The sequence below is a fragment of the Amphibalanus amphitrite genome, unplaced genomic scaffold (genome assembly GCF_019059575.1).
Source record: "Amphibalanus amphitrite isolate SeventyFive unplaced genomic scaffold, NRLGWU_Aamphi_draft 000335F_arrow, whole genome shotgun sequence".
NCBI lineage: Eukaryota > Metazoa > Arthropoda > Thecostraca > Balanomorpha > Balanidae > Amphibalanus > Amphibalanus amphitrite.
The window spans coordinates 123,396-144,510 of NW_024881830.1; the positions used below are offsets into that span (position 1 = coordinate 123,396).

At 54.2% G+C, this 21,115-nt stretch overlaps 2 protein-coding genes across 4 annotated transcripts in view; one reads left to right on the forward strand and one right to left on the reverse strand.

Annotated features, from left to right (window-relative positions):
* Positions 1 to 21,115, forward strand: part of LOC122388797 (cryptochrome DASH-like) — a 28,009-nt gene that overhangs the window by 2,006 nt on the left and 4,888 nt on the right. For all 3 annotated transcript variants that reach the window (XM_043380195.1, XM_043380197.1, XM_043380196.1), the window contains exons 5-6: positions 164 to 289; positions 593 to 696. In XM_043380195.1, the coding sequence (XP_043236130.1) occupies positions 164 to 289; positions 593 to 696 (230 nt within the window). The remainder of the gene's footprint in view (positions 1 to 163; positions 290 to 592; positions 697 to 21,115) is intronic.
* Positions 5,834 to 10,616, reverse strand: LOC122388796 (SET and MYND domain-containing protein 4-like). Its single transcript, XM_043380194.1, has 3 exons — positions 10,512 to 10,616; positions 7,910 to 8,647; positions 5,834 to 7,551 (listed from the first exon to the last, which is right to left on the reverse strand). Exons 2-3 carry the CDS (start codon positions 8,562 to 8,564, stop codon positions 6,455 to 6,457), a joined length of 1,752 nt encoding a protein of 583 aa, XP_043236129.1. The 5' UTR covers positions 8,565 to 8,647; positions 10,512 to 10,616; the 3' UTR covers positions 5,834 to 6,454.

Here is a 21,115-nt window from a genome sequence, read left to right on the forward strand (position 1 = left end):
CTTTCCAATTGGTTACATGTAGCTATATTTGCTGTCTCAGCTCACACGTTTACAGTGGCGACACTGAATTCACCCGCCCACGGAACCGATCACCGTCTGAAGTGATAGTGCCTAAAATCTCTACTGCGCTGTCTGAGATTTTTACCACTACCTCCGTCTGCAGGCTGTCGCTGGGCTGTCTGTCGCCGCGTTACATTCACTCGGAGATCGGCCGATACGAGAAACAGCGGACGGCCAATAAGTCCACCTACTGGGTGCTCTTTGAGCTGCTCTGGAGGGACTACTTCAGGTCAGTTACGAACCGACCGCCATCCGCTCTTTTACTGTTATCAAGGTGCCTGTGTGTTACATGTTTGATGGGGATTTCTATGCGTATCGCGTTGTCCGTCGTAGGTCGGTGGAAGGAGCCGAAAGTCATCGTTTATTCAGTGGTTCGGGTCGGGATGGGCGGGAGTGGGACGTTGCCATGCTCCTGGCAGTTACTGGCCGGTTGGTCTATAGACTGTGACTGACTGTTGCAGTCACTGTTGGTTCAATAATTAATTGTGACTTATTAATGACTTATCACCGCCGTCTGTCCTTTCCGTCCCAGGTTCGTGGCTCTCAAGTACGGTAACCGTCTCTTCCACCTGACCGGTCTGCAGAACAAAAAGGTGCCCTGGAAAAACGACATGGAGGCCTTCAATCGGTGGAAAGGTGGGTCACTTGGGGATCGATAAGGGCGAGGCCAGGCGAGGGCCTACTTAACTCTACCGCCTAAGTAAGGCCATAGTGTAATAAATAACAAGTGAAGACACTTCACCAATGTATAATGCAAACTCATGTAACAACTTTTCTTCAGCTGGAAGTGGGCTATGTAGCTACTCACGCTGCAGTATGACGTAATAAAACGTCATAAAACGTCACTCCCTAAATCATTGAACTGATTGAACGTTATCCTCAGCCTACATCATCGTCTTCCATGCCCCGTCATGATGGATTTTTTAATTGACTTAGACATGAAAACCCACGTTTTTTATTTCACTAAATGAAGGTAAATAATCCCAGTCTCTTACAGAATGCCTTGGTACACACAAAATCAGAGGACATCGATGTGCCACAGCCCGATGAAAGTGCTCTTCGATGTAACTGCGCTCCAACATGCTGAACATCGTATCAGCAATCAGCATTCACTCTGTTCCGTAACGTTACTCTCGAGAACCCACTGTTTTTATTGCATGTATGGTCGCTTACTGATTGCAATTTGACAGAACCGGTATGAAAATATTCAAAAACAGAGGACATCATAACACCACCGGCTCCTAAAAAGTGTAGGGTATTTTGACAACGTCTCTAAAGCATAACCCATTTTGATCGGTCCTATGAATGACATAGACTCGAGAACCCATGTTTTTTATTGCATTTAATGAAAGAAAATAATCGTATTTTCTTATAAAATGCGTGAAAATATTCAAAATCAGAGGACATCGATGTGCCACAGCCCGATGAAAGTGCTCTTCGATGTAACTGCGCTCCAACATGCTGAACATCGTATCAGCATTCACTCTATTCCGTAACGTTACTCTCGAGAACCCACTGTTTTTATTGCATGTATGGTCGCTTACTGAATGCATTGTGACAGAACCGGTATGAAAATATTCAAAAACAGAGGACATCATAACACCACCGGCTCCTAAAAAGTGCAGGGTATTTTGACAACGTCTCTAAAACATAACCAATTTTGATCGGTCCTTTGATTGACATAGACTCGAGAACCCATGTTTTTTATTGCATTTAATGAAAGAAAATAATCGCATTTTCTTATAAAATGCGTGAAAATATTCAAAATCAGAGGACATCGATGTGCCACAGCCCGATGAAAGTGCTCTTCGATCCAACTGCGCTCCAACATGCTGAACGTCGTATCAGCATTCACTCTATTCCGTAACGTTACTCTCGAGAACCCACTGTTTTTTATTGCATATATGGTCGCTTACTGAATGCATTGTGACAGAACCGGTATGAAAATATTCAAAAACAGAGGACATCATAACACCACCGGCTCCTAAAAAGTGTAGGGTATTTTGACAACGTCTCTAAAACATAACCAATTTTGATCGGTCCTTTGATTGGCATAGACTCGAGAACCCATGTTTTTTATTGCATTTAATGAAAGAAAATAATCGCATTTTCTTATAAAATGCGTGAAAATATTCAAAATCAGAGGACATCGATGTGCCACAGCCCGATGAAAGTGCTCTTCGATCTAACTGCGCTCCAACATGCTGAACATCGTATCAGCATTCACTCTATTCCGTAACGTTACTCTCGAGAACCCACTGTTTTTATTGCATGTATGGTCGTTTACTGAATGCATTGTGACAGAACCGGTATGAAAATATTCAAAAACAGAGGACATCATAACACCACCGGCTCCTAAAAAGTGTAGGGTATTTTGACAACGTCTCTAAAACATAACCCATTTTGATCGGTCCTTTGATTGACATACACTCGAGAACCCATGTTTTTTATTGCATTTAATGAAATAAAATAATCGTATTTTCTTATAAAATGCGTGAAAATATTCAAAATCAGAGGACATCGATGTGCCACAGCCCGATGAAAGTGCTCTTCGATCCAACTGCGCTCCAACATGCTGAACGTCGTATCAGCATTCACTCTATTCCGTAACGTTACTTTCGAGAACCCACTGTTTTTATTGCATGTATGGTCGCTTACTGAATGCATTGTGACAGAACCGGTATGAAAATATTCAAAAACAGAGGACATCATAACACCACCGGCTCCTAAAAAGTGTAGGGTATTTTGACAACGTCTCTAAAACATAACCCATTTTGATCGGTCCTTTGATTGACATAGACTCGAGAACCCATGTTTTTTATTGCATTTAATGAAAGAAAATAATCGCATTTTCTTATAAAATGCGTGAAAATATTCAAAATCAGAGGACATCGATGTGCCACAGCCCGATAAAAGTGCTCTTCGATCTAACTGCGCTCCAACATGCTGAACATCGTATCAGCATTCACTCTATTCTGTAACTTTACTCTCGAGAACCCACTGTTTTTATTGCATGTATGATCGCTAACTGAATGCAATGTGACAGAACTGGTATGAAAATATTCAAAAATAGAGGACACCATAACAGTACCAGCCCCTAAAAGTGTAGAGTATTTAAACAAAGTCTGTATTATACGAGTCATTTTGATCGGTCTTTTCCTTCACTTTGACTTGAGAACCTATGCTTTTTATTGCGCGAAATGAATGAGAGTCATCGCATGTTCATTGTTCCTATTGAATGCATTATAATATGCAAAATCAGGGGACATCGATGCGTTTCAGCCCGGTGAAATGCCCAGTTGATGAATAGCTGTTTGGCCCATTTTAACACTGCGTCGGCATTTACACAGCTTCCGAACGATATGCCTGATAAGAGAACATGAATTCTTAGGTATTGCGAGCTGTGGGGCCTGTCCCTGTGTTCATACGCTATACCCATTCTGGCATAAAGAAGACATTCTTAGCTTGTAAAGATGTGTAGTAAAAATAGGTTTTTGGTCTTCTCATTATGTTTAAGTGATATTTCATTTCAAGTTGCGTGTAGAGGGATTTATTTTCAGTGTTTTGTAGAAAATAAGGGTGAATTAGCTGTTAAAACCAACACTTATATAACTACAAGCTTGGATAGTAGTTTCTTGGGTTAGAAGTTTTCACTACAGGGATGAAACTTTTGCACTACAATGACGAAAACGTCATCAATCGTCATCAGATATCGTTGATTTTCTGAGAGAGCACTTCCGGCAGAAGAAAACGCATTACACAAAATAATCGAAGTGTCTTCACTTGTTATTTATTACACTATGGTAAGGCGAATTCTACTGTCTAAATTAGGCGAGCGCTACCGCCTGGGTCAGGTGAAGCTCGACCTGGATTAATCTATTTCGTTGTAGTCTAGGTCTAGCAAGCTCTGCTGTTTGGGTCTGCCGAATCCTGTGACGATTCTATGACCTGCACCGCCTGGACGTGACAAGGTCAACCGTCTGGGTCATAACAGCTTTACTGTCCAGCCAAGCCCGTCTGCTACCCGGTACTCAGACCGTCGCTGGCCCTAACGGCCGCATCATTGACCGGGGTCAGAGAGGCAGACCGAGATAGACGGCGACGGCGCCGCCCCGGCGCGGCGCGGCAGAACGACTTCGGCTGACGATGGCGGATGGGCTGCAGCTCCGCGTCGTCAATCCTCTCATTATTCGGAGAACGCCACGTATGGGTTTTATAAGGCCGTCATCATGAGTTATAGCCACTGTCGATGGTGCTATTCTCCGGTCTGCCGTCGACAAAAATATGGCGAGGAGGCTCAGGTTTGTGTCTAGCTGTCCGTCGGATTACAACGGAGACGTGCGGTGTGGTTCTGTTTTCATTCCTGCAATGCGACATCTGGAATGTATACCTAGTTGGTAGCATGTCCTTAGCTCACGACCAAAGCAAGTTCCCTTGGTGTCAAAGATTGGTCGCTAATTGAGGTTCTTATTTTGCCCATGCGCTGTTATATTTGACCAATCATTGACCGCCTGAGTTATTCCACCTGAGTTTAGCCCGGGAGTTTAAATAGAGGCGACGCACATCGCTTGCATCTGCGCTGCATAGTGGATTACCTTAACTCCATGTAACTCAAAATAGCTTTTTTAAATACTTGAAGCTGCGTCAAACTTCAAAATATGCTTACATAACATGTAACTATAATTACATTCCGGCGAAGGTCTACCGCAGCCTGCGACGTTTACCAGTTTTTTTTAAATTATTTATACGAAAATCGAGCTGGTTGGCGCGTATGGCTGTCGTGTTTGGTGTCCCAGGACGGAGCTCGAGCCCTGACCGTCCGTTCCCGGTTGTCTAGCTTTAGAAACAGCCACTCATTAGCTCAAGTTGTGGTGCTCTGCAGGACGTCAAAATGTGAACCGAATACTCCGCAGAGACGAGCTGCCCCACACCTGCCCGATTCGTCTGTCGCTTTTAACCCGACCTGTGCATCCGCCGCCTTTGTGAGTGTTTCTTGCTAAGAGGATTACCCCAGTCAGGGGAACAGCTGACATCAACTGTAGCCGTTGTGTCGAGTTCGGCGACCCGTAACGACCCCAGCCGACGTTAGTTAGTACACAGACGTCTCTCTGGCGACCCGCTCGTTTACTGCCGCTCGGACCGCCCGTCGGCCGACTGCAGACTGCTCAACGGTTGACCGGAGTCCCAAATAAAACGGAGACAAAAACTGGACCGCATCCGGGACGACCTCTGTCTTGTGCTGAAACTGAGAGCCGCCAGAATCAGCCCGGCGACAGCGCTCTGCTGGATGGTTATCACTTGGTACGGGCTTGGGATGGGGTTTAATCCCTTCACCCACGCGCTTTTGAGAGATTTCCGACAATGCAAGAAGACATGAGGCATGAGACGGAAGTGTACTAGAGAGACGGACGGGAGACGGCAGTGGGCATGTGCCAGAGAAATTGAAATGAAGAGAAATAAAAGGAGACATAAAAGGACAAGAATTGAAGCCGGACCGGAGTGGTAGCTACCTGTCACCTGCATATGGCTTCAGATAATAGATGTAAGAAACGTTGGGAGGGCGCCAGAATGGTGCATCTGGTGTTTCACGTGTCTGTTTGCCCACCTGAGCTCCAAATGTCCGTTTCGCACGACTGCGCCCCTGTGGAGCCGGCTCACCCCGCTACTCGCCCGCTCAGCCCCTCTCCCTCCCCTGTCAAATCTCGGCTGCATGGTGGCAATTATTCAGAGCTGCCCCTCCGCCCCTATCACGTCAGGTTTTGCAAACACCGTCTCGATGGCGGCTCGGTGAGCCCCGCGGGCCCGTTTATTGCACTGCGCTCCGGCGTCTACAGTGGGCGGACCGGGCGGCCGCCGGTGCTCGGTCACGCCATGCGGCGCTCAGCTGACGGCCAAGGTCGGCGTCCGCCCGTCAGCTGACTGACCGGCCGGTGCGGACCATTCGACCGGCCCGGGGATGAGAGTCGCCGCTCCAAGGCGTCTACATACCGCCCCGGCGGCGGATCCGTCCGACCGGGTCACCGTCCGCCCCTCGGAGAGACACCGGTCGAGACACACGGCTAGAGCTCCCCTTCACCGAGCTGCCCCCACCTATACTCCGCACATCGCGCGCCGCGCCGAGACGGCGTAACAGCCATCGAGGGACTAGTTCATGTCTTCGGGCGCCGCTCGCCCATGGATCACTAACGACTGGGGTGTCGTCTAACCCTAGAGGGGTGTAACGATCTCCTGCTGATCTCGCTCTGCCAGCGGTAGCTCGTCTCATGACTCTGTCTGGGACAGGTGATGTCTCAGCTCCTCACCAAGCCGGGCGCCGTGGGCCGCTCGCAATCGATCGCCGCCTCTGTCCGGGCCCTGTCTGACGATTCTCTTTCCATCCTCTCCCGCTGGCCGCTCACAGTCGGTAGGCCAGCCACAGACAGCGGGTCAGGTAGCCCTGGCAGTCGACCAGCAGCCGGTTGGGCTGCAGCGGGTCGTCGTGGTCGGCCTCGACCAGCTGCGCGGCGGCGGCGAACGCCTGCGCGGCGCTGCGGAACTCTCCATCTGACTCTGACTGCGCGCCGGTCTCGAGCAGGTCGCGCACGGCGGCGCGCGGCGCCACTGCCGACAGCCGGTCGTACATGGGCCAGTGCAGCCGGCACGCCGAGCACCGACAGGTGAAGTGGTAGCGCTCGAGCAGCGCTGCCTGGCGCACGGCGCGCGGCGCCTCGTGGAACAGCGCCCGGTAGTTGTCCTGGAGCTCCTCGCCGGCGGCCACGGTCCGCGTGGTGATGGCGATCAGGTGTCGGCCGTGGTTGACGCGCGTCATGTTGGGGTCGCAGCTGTGGTTGATGAGGCTCATGGTGGCGCTGACGGCGCCACCCAGCTCCACGGCCTCCGGCTCGTCGTCGGCGTCTCGGCCCAGCTCCTCGGCCGGCACCAGCTCGCTCAGCTGGAAGCCGTTGCAGGCGCAGCTCTCCAGGTGTCTGAGCAGCAGGGCGGCCAGCTGCAGCTGCTGGCGCTCGTCCAGCTCCGCCGGCGGCGCGGCCAGCTCTGTGAGCAGGAGACAGCGCAGTAGGTAGATGGCCAGCGTGCCGCGACGGATCGCGTCCAGGATCGAGCGGAACGCGCTGTTGGGCACCTGGTCGAACACGGCGTCGTACTCGAGCGAGTCGTACACGGCGGCCGGGTCGACGTCGGTGATGTCGTACGAGTCGCAGCGGGCCAGGTAGGGCCGCAGACGGGCCATGCCGGCAGTCAGCGCAGTGCGTGCCACCATCAGAGCCATTGGTGTGAGTCCGCCGCCGCGCAGGTGCTCCAGGATACCGCACTCGGCGCGGTGGAAGCGATTCCAGGCGGCCTGGCGGCAGCCGGCGCTGCAGAACACGACTGCGGCGCACTGTGTGCACGGCACCGGAGCCAGAGTGCGCCGGCAGCAGTTCTGGCAGTGGGTCTGCCACCGGTCCGAGCCCAGAGCCCAGGCGTACGGCGAGTCTGTGATCAGCACCGAGCCTGCAGCACACGGGGACGGGGCGGTCAGAGTCCGGTCAGAATACACCGATATACGAGCTAGAGCACGGTAGTATTGGGCGGTGAGATTCCGCGTAAGATACCTCTTTTCCTTTCTATCGTGCATATTTTGACGACTGGCTCACATCAAACCAGCTACTCAGCGCAAAATGAGCACAATCTTCTGTGATCACTTCTGTGATCACACGATAGGGGCGTTACGAGACCCCGTAAGCCCAGCTGCTCATCGGGTTTACTTGGACTGGATTCTATGCCAGTATCCAATATATTTTTAGTTTATGTTTAGTGTGTACATATGTGCCGTGAGCTGATGTGTCACAGAGCAGCGATGTTGACTCACCGGGTGGGATGTCCTCGTTGGCCACCAGGCAGCGGCCCTTGCCCTCCACGTAGGCCGGGTTGACCAGCGCCGACGTGCGCTTCAGCTTGTAGTGCAGCCCGCCGTAGATTTTCGGCAGCTTGAAGGGCCGCTCCTCGTCTGCAGCCGGCTGCTCGTCGGCAGCCACCAGCACAGAGTCCAGCTCGCGCTCAAACTTCTTGCTGGTGGCCTCTGGCAGCACGTCTCTCAGCTGTCTGAGGTAGAGCGCGTTGGCGGCGCGGTCCTCTGGCCGGCCGCAGCCGTGCAGCACGTGCTGGCGGCGCAGCAGCGCGGCCGTCAGCGTCTGGCCGTGGTCGCGCAGCTCGAGCGGCTGCTGCTCCTCGGAGCCGGGCGTGGGTGCGAACTGCACGGCCAGGTTGAGCAGCGCCAGCCGCTCCTGGTCGGAGCCGGCGTCCCGCTCGCGCAGCAGCCACTCGGTGGCGGCCGGACGGGACTTGTCCAGCCGGCCGGGGCCCTGCGGTGTCGCCTCGGCCATGGCGGAGAGCTGCAGCAGCGCGGCCAGCCGGCCCGAGCCGCTGGTAGCCTCGCGCAGCTGCCGGTGGATCCGGCTGCCCTCCTGGGTGCGCAGCTCCTCGCCGACGCGGCTGAACAGTTCGGCCATGTCCACACTGCCCATGGCTGCCGCTGGGTGAGTGCTGCTGGCGCTAAGCTAGTGCCGCTGCCCACGGGTTTGGGGGAGAGAAAGCCGCTGCTCTCAAACTGAAAGGGAGACACAGAGAGACGTGGTAAACTGATGCTGCGCTGCACAGCGTACAGCTCACAGTCAAACACAAGTAGATGTTTTCACGATACTGGCCGAAAATAGTCTTTCGGTGGTGTCTGAGGACAGAGAAGATGACGGGAAGTCAGCCTGAAGGTCGCGAGCTGGGTCAATAACCAGCGATCGATGACTAAGGTCTAGCGAATTTGTCAATATTCTGTCGATACGTCAGAAGGTTTCTCCGTGGTGTATCACTAATGAACGTTTGCTATCAAATTCAGGTTCAGTTTTACTGGTTCTCGCACGGTGTTTCTGGGGATAATTAGACTTCTTCTGAGTCAATTTTTCTCCCTTTCTTCTAACTGCGTGAATACTGAATAGATAGGTGTTCGATACTCGGTCACGGATACATAAAAATAAAGAAACGCCTACCGTAACACTCTCCCTTAGTGATTATCCGGTCAGGCGTGACTTCTATCTCTGACTCTGTCAGCGCCACAAACCATGGTGCTCGTTACGGCACGTCACTCGGTAGCAGAGATGTGTCGGCATGAGGGCAAGATATTCCGACCTGCGAACCTCAGTAGGTGACCAAGGTCCCATGCAGGGCATGCGACCGGTCTCGGTGGAGAGGTGTGACGCGGAGCGGCGTCGTGGGAGGCTTTCATTGCATCCCATGCAGCTCATAGCGAGCGATTTGGAGCCCCATGTCTGCCTTATCTAATACCCCGGTCTAACCGAGGGGAGTGTCTACCGGGTGGCCTCCAGTCTGACTCATGAGTGGGGACTGGAGAGCGCTGGGGTGATCCGAGGTAGCGTGCCGTATTCAGAACAAAGCCACCTGTCCGGAAATGCGGTCCATCCACCGCTCACGATGAAGACGTTTTCGTCTCGGTTGGGGATCTCTCCCCTCTGTATCTCCCTCAACCATCTAGCAGGGGCTGGTTGCGTGGACAGTGGGCCACGGTGCAGGACAGGGAGCGGTCACCATCCACCATGACTGGGAGCATGACAGGCGTATAGAGGTTGTGGTGTCACTGTAAAAGTTAAATATGCTCGGGGTAAATACGCGTAGATCGGCAACCGTGGCTGCGGAGGAAGGGGGACTCGGTCCCAAGAAGTTCTTATTTGGATACTTCGCCTTGTGGCGCTGCTTAGAAGCCTTGCCGGAGCGGGAGCCCTTTCCGGAGCACATTCAGTGACGGTGACGTCAGGAGGCTGTATCTAGGGGTTCGGACCCGTTTTGGAAGGAAGGTGATGACGCAGACATCATTTTGTTACCGTGGCATCGAATTCAGGGTGCGTCAGCCTGCTGTGCTCAGCGAGGACTGGTGGCGGTTCACCTACGTAATGCTGCCGCCGTGACTTCAGGTAACTGTTTTGGTGATGTCAGACCATCTTTGTTTAGCGCTGCAGACAGCATGAGTCAACACACAATTCAACTCGTTTGGAAGGAAACGGCATGGTTACAAACACAGGGAACTTTGTCTTACCGTTTCTTTGTCCAACCCTTTGGCAGCTAAGTAATATTTAAGCTGTTTATCTGCAGGTACACGACAGAACACGAGGTACGTTTAATTATTTTATGGCATCGGTAAAACGAACAAGCAGGCGAATCATAACTGCATACCTACCAACACGGGTACCGTCTCGGTGAGCGTGCCAGTAGCTTCAATACCGTTTGACAATTGGTCGACTTATATATTGAAACTTTTTAGAGACGATCTCATAAAATGAGCAGCTTTTATGTTGTAATTGAGATTGGTAGCGTTTAGAGGCGCGGTTTCACTTTTTCATCGTTATCTACTCCAGCGCCGTATAAGTAAATATTGTATACCGGGGTGACCCCAGTCGACTTCCCACCTGTGTCTGAGCAGTGGCCGGGGTCTCCTCCCGTCCTTTGCCTCCCTCTGTCCTCCGCCGGTCCCTCTGTCCGCCGCCCACCGGTCGCCACGAGCCACTGCCGCCGCCGCCGCCACCGCCGCGGTCGGACGGGCGCGCCGCCCCCCGCCCCTCCCCGCCGCCCGATCAGCTGGTCGCCCCCTCAGGTGACTCCCAGCCCCGCCGCTGGGACCCGGCACTGCGCTGAGCTGACTCCAGCTGCTGTGTGGGGCCGCTGTCTGCTCCTGTGTCTGTCTGTTGTCGGGGTGACCTCAAGGTCACTGTCTGGGACGGACCGCTCCCAGCCGGGGTGACGGCTCGTCTGGAGGCGGCTATCGGACCACGGCACGCCTCAGGTGGGCTGTGGAATGGCCGGACCCAGAAGCGGTTAACGCCCTCGCAGCGGTCGCACCGGCGCGCCGGCGGACGTCGTGGAAAACCACCGCCCGGTCGGTCGGTCGGGTCGCTGTCTGGACTGAACGGGGTAGGTCGGGGCGTGCGACCGATGACTCCGGGCTGCTCGTGCTCATGGCTGGATGAACAAGGAGTGTTTGGACTCTGAGTGTACTGAGAACAGAACAGGGGCCGTTAGAGGAACTAAGTGGAGAGGATGCGACAATGGGACTGACGATTCTGTCCCAGCATTCTGTCTTCCAAGTAGCGGTTAATAAGTAGCGATGAACGAATGACGGCTGCGGTAGGGGAAAGGCAGCCGTCTTGTCTGTGGGTACCGGAGGGTTAGCGCTACTGGGAAGCGACTAACCAAGAAGGGGACTGACTGAGAAGGCGGCCTTTTTCCCTCGACCGCCGTTGTTCGCGTGCTAGCCAACCCTGCCTTAGCGGCGTCAGCTCCCCAGCCGCGGCCAGCTCTACCCTCACCCCGTAGGAGCCTGTCTCGTCGGACGAGTTACGAGCTTGAGTCAGCCGCTTTTAGAGCAGCCCCAGTCTGAATCATCCCGATCATGAGGTGGCGTGACAAACGCTCGTGGTGCAGCGACTGAGGATGCTCGCGGAGGCGCGTCCATGTCTGAGTTTGGAGCGTGCCCTGTGCCAGTAAGGCAGAGCCTCCGTTGCGATACCTGGGCCGTGGCTGGTCAGTTGGTTCCGTGTTACAAGACACATCACATCGTGTCATATTACAGCACAGCACATAGCGCCTCATGACACAACATGAAAGCAATTTTCCTTACCAGTCACAAGCGCCTAGTTGGGTCAAATGATCACCTAGCCTGAAAGCAGCAGCGCAATGTGTCGGCTATCCACTCTTGGCTGCTGGCCGCTGATTGCTGATTAATGACTGCTGACTGCTTGGTGACCGCTAGTGCTCAGAGTCCACCTATGTCCACTTTCCACTGTCCACCGCCTTCTAGTACATTCGTTCTGAAGCGCTTGAATATTCGGCCTGACAGCTAAGTCGCTCCTCTGTTCGGCCAGGTTCAGTCGATCCGCCCGGCCGGCCTCGGCTCGGGCCGCCCACTAACGGCACGTGCAATCGACTTTATTGGCGTCCGTGTGATAGTTTATCAGCTACACGCCCCCTGACGCCGGCACAATGCAGCAGGTGTCGTTAGTCGATAGTAAAGCCCTAATCGTCATCACCAAATAGACCGGTGGTCGGCGCTTTTAGTAGGAGTGGCGTCACGGAAGGCACGCCATCATGTGCATTGTGCAGCGCCGCTTAGCCTGACGTCAAGAGGGGACATTGTGTCGTCTGGCTGTGGGAGCTCACTTTTGGAGAAGAACACATGCCAGAAGATATCAGGTGGCTGTTTAGTGTTTGCGGCTCCTTCTTCACGGGAATGCTGTAACGTCCAAATTTAGCCAGGGTGACAGTTGTTTTTTGTCGGCGACAATGCGGATCCGGCAGTGGCTGCTCGCGTGGCAGGCATACCGACGGCAGTGGTCGATCCCTCGGCTGTCAGCCCTCCTGCCTACCTCAGCGTTTTGCCGTGGGCGAGCTTCTGACCCGTGCCCGCGGTGGTTTGGAGTCTGGGGCGTATGGAGCGCTACCGGACACCGCGCCGTCATCTGACACGAGGAAGGGGGTGGGGGCGAGGGCTGTGGCGTGTGACAGGTGGGGGCTGTGGGCTGTAATGAGAGCCTCTGAGCTGTGGGCTGTGACGCGCTGGCACTGCAGACTCTGACTCGTGGATTGTGTGTAGCTTTCAAGGTGGGAGCTTTAAACTGAGGGCTGTAAACTGTAGGCTGTGGTGTTTGGCGATCTGAAATGAGGCGGAGGCTTTGGGTAGTGATGCACTTGTTGTGAGTTGTGAGTAACGTGGTGATGTCTGGGTGATCTCTGGTGGACCGCCGTGGACACTGGACGAGAATCTGGGTGATGTTGTGACGGTGGCGGCTGACGGCTGGACCGCTCGTCCGCGCTGGTGCGTTCGCCGCTATCACTGTTCAGCGCTCACCCCATCCCAGCGACATGTCGGAAATTTGCCGTGCTGTTTTAGAGCTGTGAAGTGTACTGTAACCCTTTTCGTTGTGTTGCTGACAGTAGGATGTGATGACGGATGTTATGACGGGTGCTGCGAACGGGTCTGATTTTCGGGGAGCGCCGGCCAGGATAAACAGCTGCGATGCATAAAGAACCCCAGCTTACTCACAGCTTACCTCCCATGACGTGTGCGGTGAATAATGCTGATTTGCTACGCCAACAATGATTTTAATTACCAATTATTCAGGCTGCCCCTCGTAAAATCAAGATGGTGTATCGAAAGTGGAGCAGAATATGGTCCAGCAAGGCACGGACCGCGGATTATTCCAGTGCCTCAACGACGCTGTTCTGTATCGGTACTTGCAAGTGTTGCAACCAGCTGCGTTCCGCTTTGGGACGTTCTGTCACCATGCGTAGATCGTCGTCTACGGTCCGTCCTTTCGTCCCTCCTTCCGCCGTCGGCGTCTCTATGCAGAGCCGGCATCCGGCGGCTGCTGCCGACGTGCTGCCTTCCGGCCCGCCTGGCTCACTGCCAGTATGCAGTGCTGCATTCGTGGCGCGCCGGAGACAATGGGTGAGCGATTGTGGCGGTCCCGGCGCGCGGCGCGCGTCACCGTTTGTCTTCGGCATCTGTCTCAGTCTGTCCCCTATGTGAGTCAGTGTGGCCAGACACCACTTCTAGTGATGAAGGGGTAAGGGTTGCACACTGCACACTGACTAGCTATCATTGATGGCTGACGTGATCATAGTGCTTGGCAAATAGGGCTCAGTGAACCGGGGTGGTTAGCGGTTCGGACCACGTGTGAGGGCTGCCCCTTTGTGTGCTCTCAGTTCTGAATTGACCCGGACCTCGGGTCGTGTAAGGGCCGACTTCCTGTTCCGTGTCGGCTTGCGCAGGAGGCTCGTGCCAGCTGCAGCTGTTCCACAGTGTGACAGACGGTCCCATACCATGACAGACGGTCCCCCGGTGTGACAGACCGCCCCACTGGACGTCCGCCGTCCATGGAGCCGACTGGCTCCGTGCCCAGTGTGCGGCTCACGGCTGGATCGGCGGCGACACGGGACGGACGACCGTGCCGCGCGGCTCTGGTGCGCCGCTTCAAACGGCCCGCTGGGCTGTCAGCCAGCCGCTGTCGGGTGCCGGAGGACGGTAGGGGTGATGGAGCATGGAGGACGGGAGGACGGACCGGCGCGTCGAGCTCGACTCTGCTCTCAGGAACCAACTCTCGGATAGGGGCACTGCCTAGTTTCGGCCGTCTTTTTGCTGTCCAATGGACGCCATTTACCCGTCGTTATATACTTGCTTCACGGCACCTCGTCCCCCAAATACCTCCCATTTTCCCCTCTTTGATCGATGACCTTGCTCTTTCTAATCTGCTTTCATTCGATGACCCGGCTCCTCTGTCCGAACACCTGCTACTCTGAAACAGCCGGCTTCTGGTTAAACTCAAATAACCCAACTCCGTACGCCTTTCAGCATTATTTCGAAACCACCTTCCTTACTGCACTGCAGTGCAGTTATGTTATTCAAGTTCTAACAGCGGATATTGGAGCTACACGAAGGTGACTTGCTCTCACCGGTCACCATCCCGTATCTTTCGAAGGTCGTCACCGGGTATGATCCGTTCAGTGCAGTGTGATCAGTCACGGCTCACCTCGTCGGCTGTGGATCCACTCCGAGACGCGCCCCGCTCGGCTCTAATGCGGGTGGTGCCTAGCTCAGTGTTTGTGCATCGGTTAGCGTCCGCCCTCGGCTGACGGCCATCCTGTCAAGAGACTGAGAGGCGGGCAGTTAGGTGACCGGCTCTGGTGGACGGCCGCCGTTCTGCTTATGCCTGATGGCCATCCCACCTGTATCACCTGTGTCTGGGAGAGCTCTCGTAGCTCTACGAGCAGGGAGTAGCATAAGAAACTAGGATGAGAAGACGTCACCGCCCTCGGCTCGGATGATGTTACTGTCCCGGCTCGGTCGACTGGTCGCATCCTATCCTCTCGTCCCACAGCGTCGCTCGCAGTCCTTTCGCCCCAGCCCCTCGTCCCGCTCCTCTCTCGCTATACCGCCATACCCTATCCTCCCATCTTTGAGTCCGCCGCAGTCATGCTGTCGCCGGCTCGGCTCATGTCTCCGCCGCGGTTCGTGTCGTGGCCGCGGTCTGTCTTCACCTGCACGCTGGCGTTGGCAGCTGGCCGGCCGTCGCGTCGGTCCGATTCAGCCGCCGAGTGTCACCGGGCGCACCTAACGGCCGCTGCGGGTCGCCGGCGGCGGACGGCGGCCGTCGTGTGGGAGCCAACACACACACCGGACTGTTTGGGCGTCAATATTTGGCTAATATTGTTCGACTTGCGTCTATTTGTGTTGGCCTGTTGATGCTGGTGGCTGATTGTTTGTGGACGCGCGTCAGTCGCAGAGAACTCGGCTCCCTTTCAACATCCAGAACTAATTGAAGGGCCCCAGAGCAGCTAATTGAAGAATCTTGCAATGGCTTCCAAACGGATGTCTTCGTAAATTGGGACTTTTCGCAAATACCCATAGAGGGTTTCCGATGCGTCAATAAATTGTTACCATCTGAATGAAGCGCATTCTGGTGTAGGCACGCATCTTTGACAAAAAATCGCATGGTAACTCGATTGCGTCCTTTTAACTCTCCTGTCTCGTCTGTCTGCAACTCGCCTGTCCCTTTTACGTCCATGTCCCTTTTATGCAACTCGTCTGTCCCTTTTACACACGTTGCGTACATACCCACTGACTACCGTGTTTTTTTCGTTTGGCAAGGACTCGTCTGTGTGTACTGTGTAGGTTCTGTGGATGGCACCGTCTACCTGTCACCCAAGTTGATGGTCATTGGCACCGCATGGCCACGACGGAACTGGGGGTGTCACTCGTACTGTCACCCTCACGGTCACTGCCTCTGTCACTGTCATCGCCCTGTCAGTGTCAGTGTGCCGATGGAATCTGGGCTCTCTCCTGCATATAGCACTTTCGGTGTGTGTGCAGTGAGCGCCCTCAGACAACAGACTTACAGTCTAATCTCCCAACGCAGCCCGTGTTGGTGTTACTACATAACTGCCAGAAGGAATAGGCGTGGCCCGATGACGCCCAGTGACGCTTGATGACGCCAGAAGAGCGGTCGTTGACGTCAAATGTGGCGGGCACGTGTTGGTGACGGATGACGGACTGAGACCACACCCCCGTGTCAGTCGAGGTAGCATGTGGTGGCCGATGTTGCGCATCGGTGGAAGCGTGATCCTCGACACCGGCCTAGGTGCAACCCATTACCCAGAACCCTGGCACCGAGTAGTGTGAGCTGGGCCAGGACACAACTTCAGGCGTGTCCTCGGCGGACACAGTAGCCGCCAGGCTTCCCGTCGTGCGCGGCTGCTAACGGAGCCAGGGCCGGTCGAGGACGGCACGGGACGGGGACCCGGCCAGCCGGCTCTGCCAACCTACCGGACCGCCGCGCCCCCTCCAAAAATGCCGGGACTGTGGGCACGGTCAGCCCGGCAGACTGTCGCCAAAACGCTGACGTAGAAAAATCCGACCTTCAGCCAGAAAAAAAACGACCGCGACCAGCAGCTATTGGCGAACACCTCCGGGTCATATACTAGGTTTTAATAATCTAATGATTCAAAATAAGGATTATTTATTTATTTATTTATTTATTTCTTTATTTATTTATTCATTAGGCTGACGTCATGTCTACGGTCAGACCAGTCATGTGACTGTCGCTGCCACGCCCCCATTCCCCTCTCTCTCTCTCTCTCTCTCTCTCTCTCTCTCTCTCTCTCTCTCTCTCTCTCTCTCTCTCTCTCTCTCTCTCTCTCCCTCTCTCTCTCTTTCTCTCTCCCTTCACCTTTCTCTCCTCTCTCTCCCTCTCTCCTCTCCTCTTACGCACGTATTTGCCCCCTCACTTCCTCACACATCCTCACTTTTTTGTCCTCTCTCTGCTTTTCATCCTCTCTCCCTCATTTCCTACTCCTGTCTTACTGTTGTCCTGGTTCTACTCACCATTTTATGAGCGAGTTGCACTGCTGTTGGCTTCAAGCCAAACTTTCCCTGATCAGTGCCTAAGGTCGGATGCCTCCCCGTGGAGAAAGGAACCGGACCAGTCATTGCAAGGCTGGCAAGTTGCAACCTTCAGCATTCGACCGTGCCCGTTAACCCGCGCCCTGGTGGGGTCTGTTTATAACGCGACCTGGTGGGGGGGGGGCTATTTTTTGCCCCCCCCCTCGTATCTCCGAAACTACTGGACGGATCCGCAAAATTCAAACGGCGTTCGAAAGGCCTGACAAATTTGTCGAAGGAAACCAAATTTCATTGACCCCGGGGTCACCGATGACGTCACAGGTCAGGTCAAAGATGAAATGTTTCACCGTTCACGGGTCTTCTAGGGAATGCGCTATAACACCGAGGAAAACGTATTTTGTCGAGAATCAGCGGTAGGGCGTCAGTTGCCTAGTAGATATGTTGCTATTAGAGGTCACTGGCAATACCAGGTCAGGTCACAGGTCAGGTCACCAAGGGTCACAGGTCAGGTCACATGAGCCCAACTTTACTAAGGTTGTGTGATACATGTTTTATGGCCAATTTTTCATTTCCAACTCAATGGTGTTGGTTATAAGACTATCAGGTACGGCTTAGGTCACTTTCTGGTGAAGTTCAGGTCAAGGTCAGGTCAAGGTCAGGCCAAAAAAGGTCAATTTTTAAAGTTGATAGTTTTGCATAAAATGGGTATTGATTCGATGCAGATCGTCACGGGGAGTCTAATGGTGGTCTTTGTTTTGCGCTACGGGGTCTAGAATTGCTAAAAATTGAGTTTGAAAATTTGACGTGATCAATTTTGAACAGTTTTTTCGCTATAACTTCGCCAAAAAAAGAGGTATCAATCTCAAATTTGGTATGTGGATGGAAGGCGGTAAGGACTATTACATATATTCCGGTTTTTGCGAAATTCAAAAAACTTTTTGGATTTTTCGGCTATTATATCCAAAAAATCTATTTTTTGATTTTTGGGGGTCAAAATCCAAAAATTTCAAAAATCCGAGATAACAGTTTTGTAGCCCTGTCCAATCTACAGCTTTTATGTCTTAATCATTTTTCTGTACTTGCAAAGCTATAGGCCTGACAGCTCTTCCCGCGAAACCCTTTTTTGGGTCGAAAACGGCAGAACATGACGTCACTCTGACGTCATTTCCGGCCAACCTATCATAGCCTTTGGAAAAATTTTTGGTCACAATGTGTAAAATTGATGTCCGGGAGGGTACTGAAAGTTTGGTGACGATCGGCGCAGCGGTTCTGGAGATATATCGAAAAGTCTGGAGGGGGGGCAAAAAATAGCCCCCCCCCCCCACCAGGTCGCGGGTTAATGTAAATGGGTTCCTGGCAAGGAAAGGAGTGCCAGACGCCACGCTCAGTGTTACCCTGACTGACGCCAGGATGGTCACGTGATTCATATAGTGTGACATGTACCGGTTTGTCGTCAGGTCAGGCTGGGCTTCATTTGCATTACGCTGCCGCGAGCAGTCACGTCAATGGGCCACTTACTCCCGCCTCATTTGGGCAACGTTCTGCCTTTTACGTAGTGATAGTTCCACTAATATTGCATATATTCTTATTTTACGTGCCGGACATTTCGTTAGCAAGTCTTTCCGTATACTATCCTTGCTGTTTTACTGACATTTCATTCGGCGTTATATGCGTGCCAGTGTGGCGTCATGTCTGGTCAGAAGGATCAGTCCCTTGAAGTCAGCACCATTGATCACTGATCAGCCCCGACAAATCAGCACTCAGAAGTGATCCGACAACACCAGCTCAGGTCTTGCCGTGCAGTCGAGCCGTACACAGCTGTGCATCAGCCCGTCCGTCTGCAGTCCTGCACCATTCGACTGCGGAGTGACCATGGACAGCCGCTGCCAGTCGGGCCTGTCTCTCCGGCCCGGCGGCTAACACGCCGATCCGACGTGCCTGCGGGACAGCTCAGGCCACAGTGTTTGTTTTTAGGCGGTACGGGACCGCGCCCCTTTGTTGGACCACTCCCTGCAGTAGGTGGCACGGCGGGTCCCTCGGCCTGCGTCGGTGGCTGGGACGCTTCCGGACGGCTGCTTGGAATGTCACAGCGGAGACAGCAGGGTTGTGCAGCTGTGACCTTAGCGTACGGCGAGCAAATGTGTCTAGGTGTTTGGAGTTTTGCTAAACCTGTTGTCGTCTCTGCAGGTCACGGTTTTTTGACCGGACGAGCGGGGTCAGTGATACAGAACAAACAGGGATTGTGTTCCTAGTCGGACCGTGCAAATACCAGTCGGACGATAGTGTTTCTAACCGGTCGGTCCGTGTTGTTACCAATTGGGCCCTATTGTTACCAGCTGGTCGTTGCTGTTACTGACCGGTCCGGCCTGGTGACTAAGGTCTGTCCATATGGATGCTAAACGCCCGGCCCGACGCGACCGACCAAGGTGATCAACATTCAACGCCGCACCCTGTCCCCCCCCCCCCCCCACCCGGTCCGTCTCCGCCCCAGCCTGTCAGTGGCCTGGAGACAGCGACTGATTATGGCTGGACAGGGTACTGCCCTGTCCTGACGTGTGACTCCGGGACTCCAGCCGGCCGTGCTGAGGGGGTGATGCTCTCGATGGGCCCTGCGTGTCGGCTGGTGGGTCAGACTGGGTACTGCTACTGCTGCACGCTGCTCAACACATGCATCTTCAGTCAGGCACTGTCGCAACGCTACTTGTAGCGCTTCGTCAAAACAAACAGCGTCAGACATGATTGAGTGGCTAATTTAGAGCCTCATCATGTGCTCTGGAGGTGAAGGCGAGAGGACGCAGATAAGATTCGCTGCTGTCTGCTTTCGCATTGTTCTAGTGCAGCTAAGTATGTGCTGTAGTGCCGTTCATCCGTTCCACCCAGCTCAGTGCGAGTCAGCCATGTGGAGTCTGAGTCAATCTGGAGACTTATAAGAACCGTGACAAAAACACTGAGCTGTTGGCGTGGTGGCACTGGCCTCCTCTCCCTGACCCGGTCCCGGTTACGTGGTCTTTCAGGGAGGGATGTGATCCAGCCTGGTTAATGCCACTGGCTGCTGTATTATATCTGCTCGTTGATGTGCCCATTGTTGCTGACTGACCTGCCGTATGTGCGACTCACGAGGTATTCAAATGCGGCTGTGTTCGACGTTTTAGTAATGAAGGCCCGGTTGTAGGGCCGGATCCTGACAGGGCGGTCGATCTCCCTCCTGGCCGCGGCTCGCAGGACGTGACATTGGCCGCCCCTGGCCCCGACCGCAGGTAGGGGGGGGGGGGGGGTCAGTGGTCATGTCACGTGGGGGGGGGCTCTGGCCGACGTGGACGCTGGCGCTGGCACTATTTTCTGGCCGGACTATTTTCAGGCTGTCGCGGCGCCCAACGGCAGGCGGGTCTGTCACCGATCCAAGGACCTGGGCGGGGTCCGACGGCGACCCTGCTGACCTCGGCTGGGCACGAGTGGGCACCACAGACCGAGACTGATACAATTGTGATCCAGGCTGGCCCAGGCTGACCAAGGTGGTCCTCGATGGACCTCGACGGACCGTAGGACCTCAAGTGACCCTGAATGACCCCGTCTGACCTCAACTGACCCAGACTGATCCCGTCTGATCCAGACTAACCGCAGAACTCTGATTGACCCCGGCTGACTCTGACTGACCCTGGCGGCCGTTGTAGCTCTCAAGGTTCCCTGACGTCGAACCTGGCTGCTGCAGCTGACGACCTCTGACCCCTGACCAATGACGGCGTGCGGTAGTCGCATCGCTCCGGCTCGGTGGTGACTGCCGCTGTCTATGATCCGGGTGGTCCGGTCACAGCCAGACATCTAGTTTGTTGGTGGTGTCGATCGATTGGCAAGGTCAAGGCATATTTTTGCACGCGGTCGCCAGCCCTTCGTCTGTGTGTTGGAAGTTGACGGGGATGTGTGACTTCCAATTCACACTCAATTCCTCCCATACGCCGTCGGCTAGCGAATTTCTCTGAGGACCATCACCATCAGACATGGTCAGGGAAACCGCGCAGCTCGGAGGGCTTAGGGAGCGCAGCTCGGTATGCTCTTGCTCTTGATGAGTTACATCGCATCCCGTCTCTCGGCTCCGCCCTAACCCAGTCTGTTCACTGCGGC

Coding starts and splice junctions, on each gene's coding strand:
- LOC122388796 (XM_043380194.1), bottom strand. CDS start 8,564: ATGGGCAGTGTGGACATGGCCGAACTGTTCAGCCGCGTCGGCGAGGAG. Junction 7,552..7,909: donor CAACGAGGACATCCCACCCG/GTGAGTCAACAT, acceptor CGTGTGCTGCAG/GCTCGGTGCTGATCACAGAC.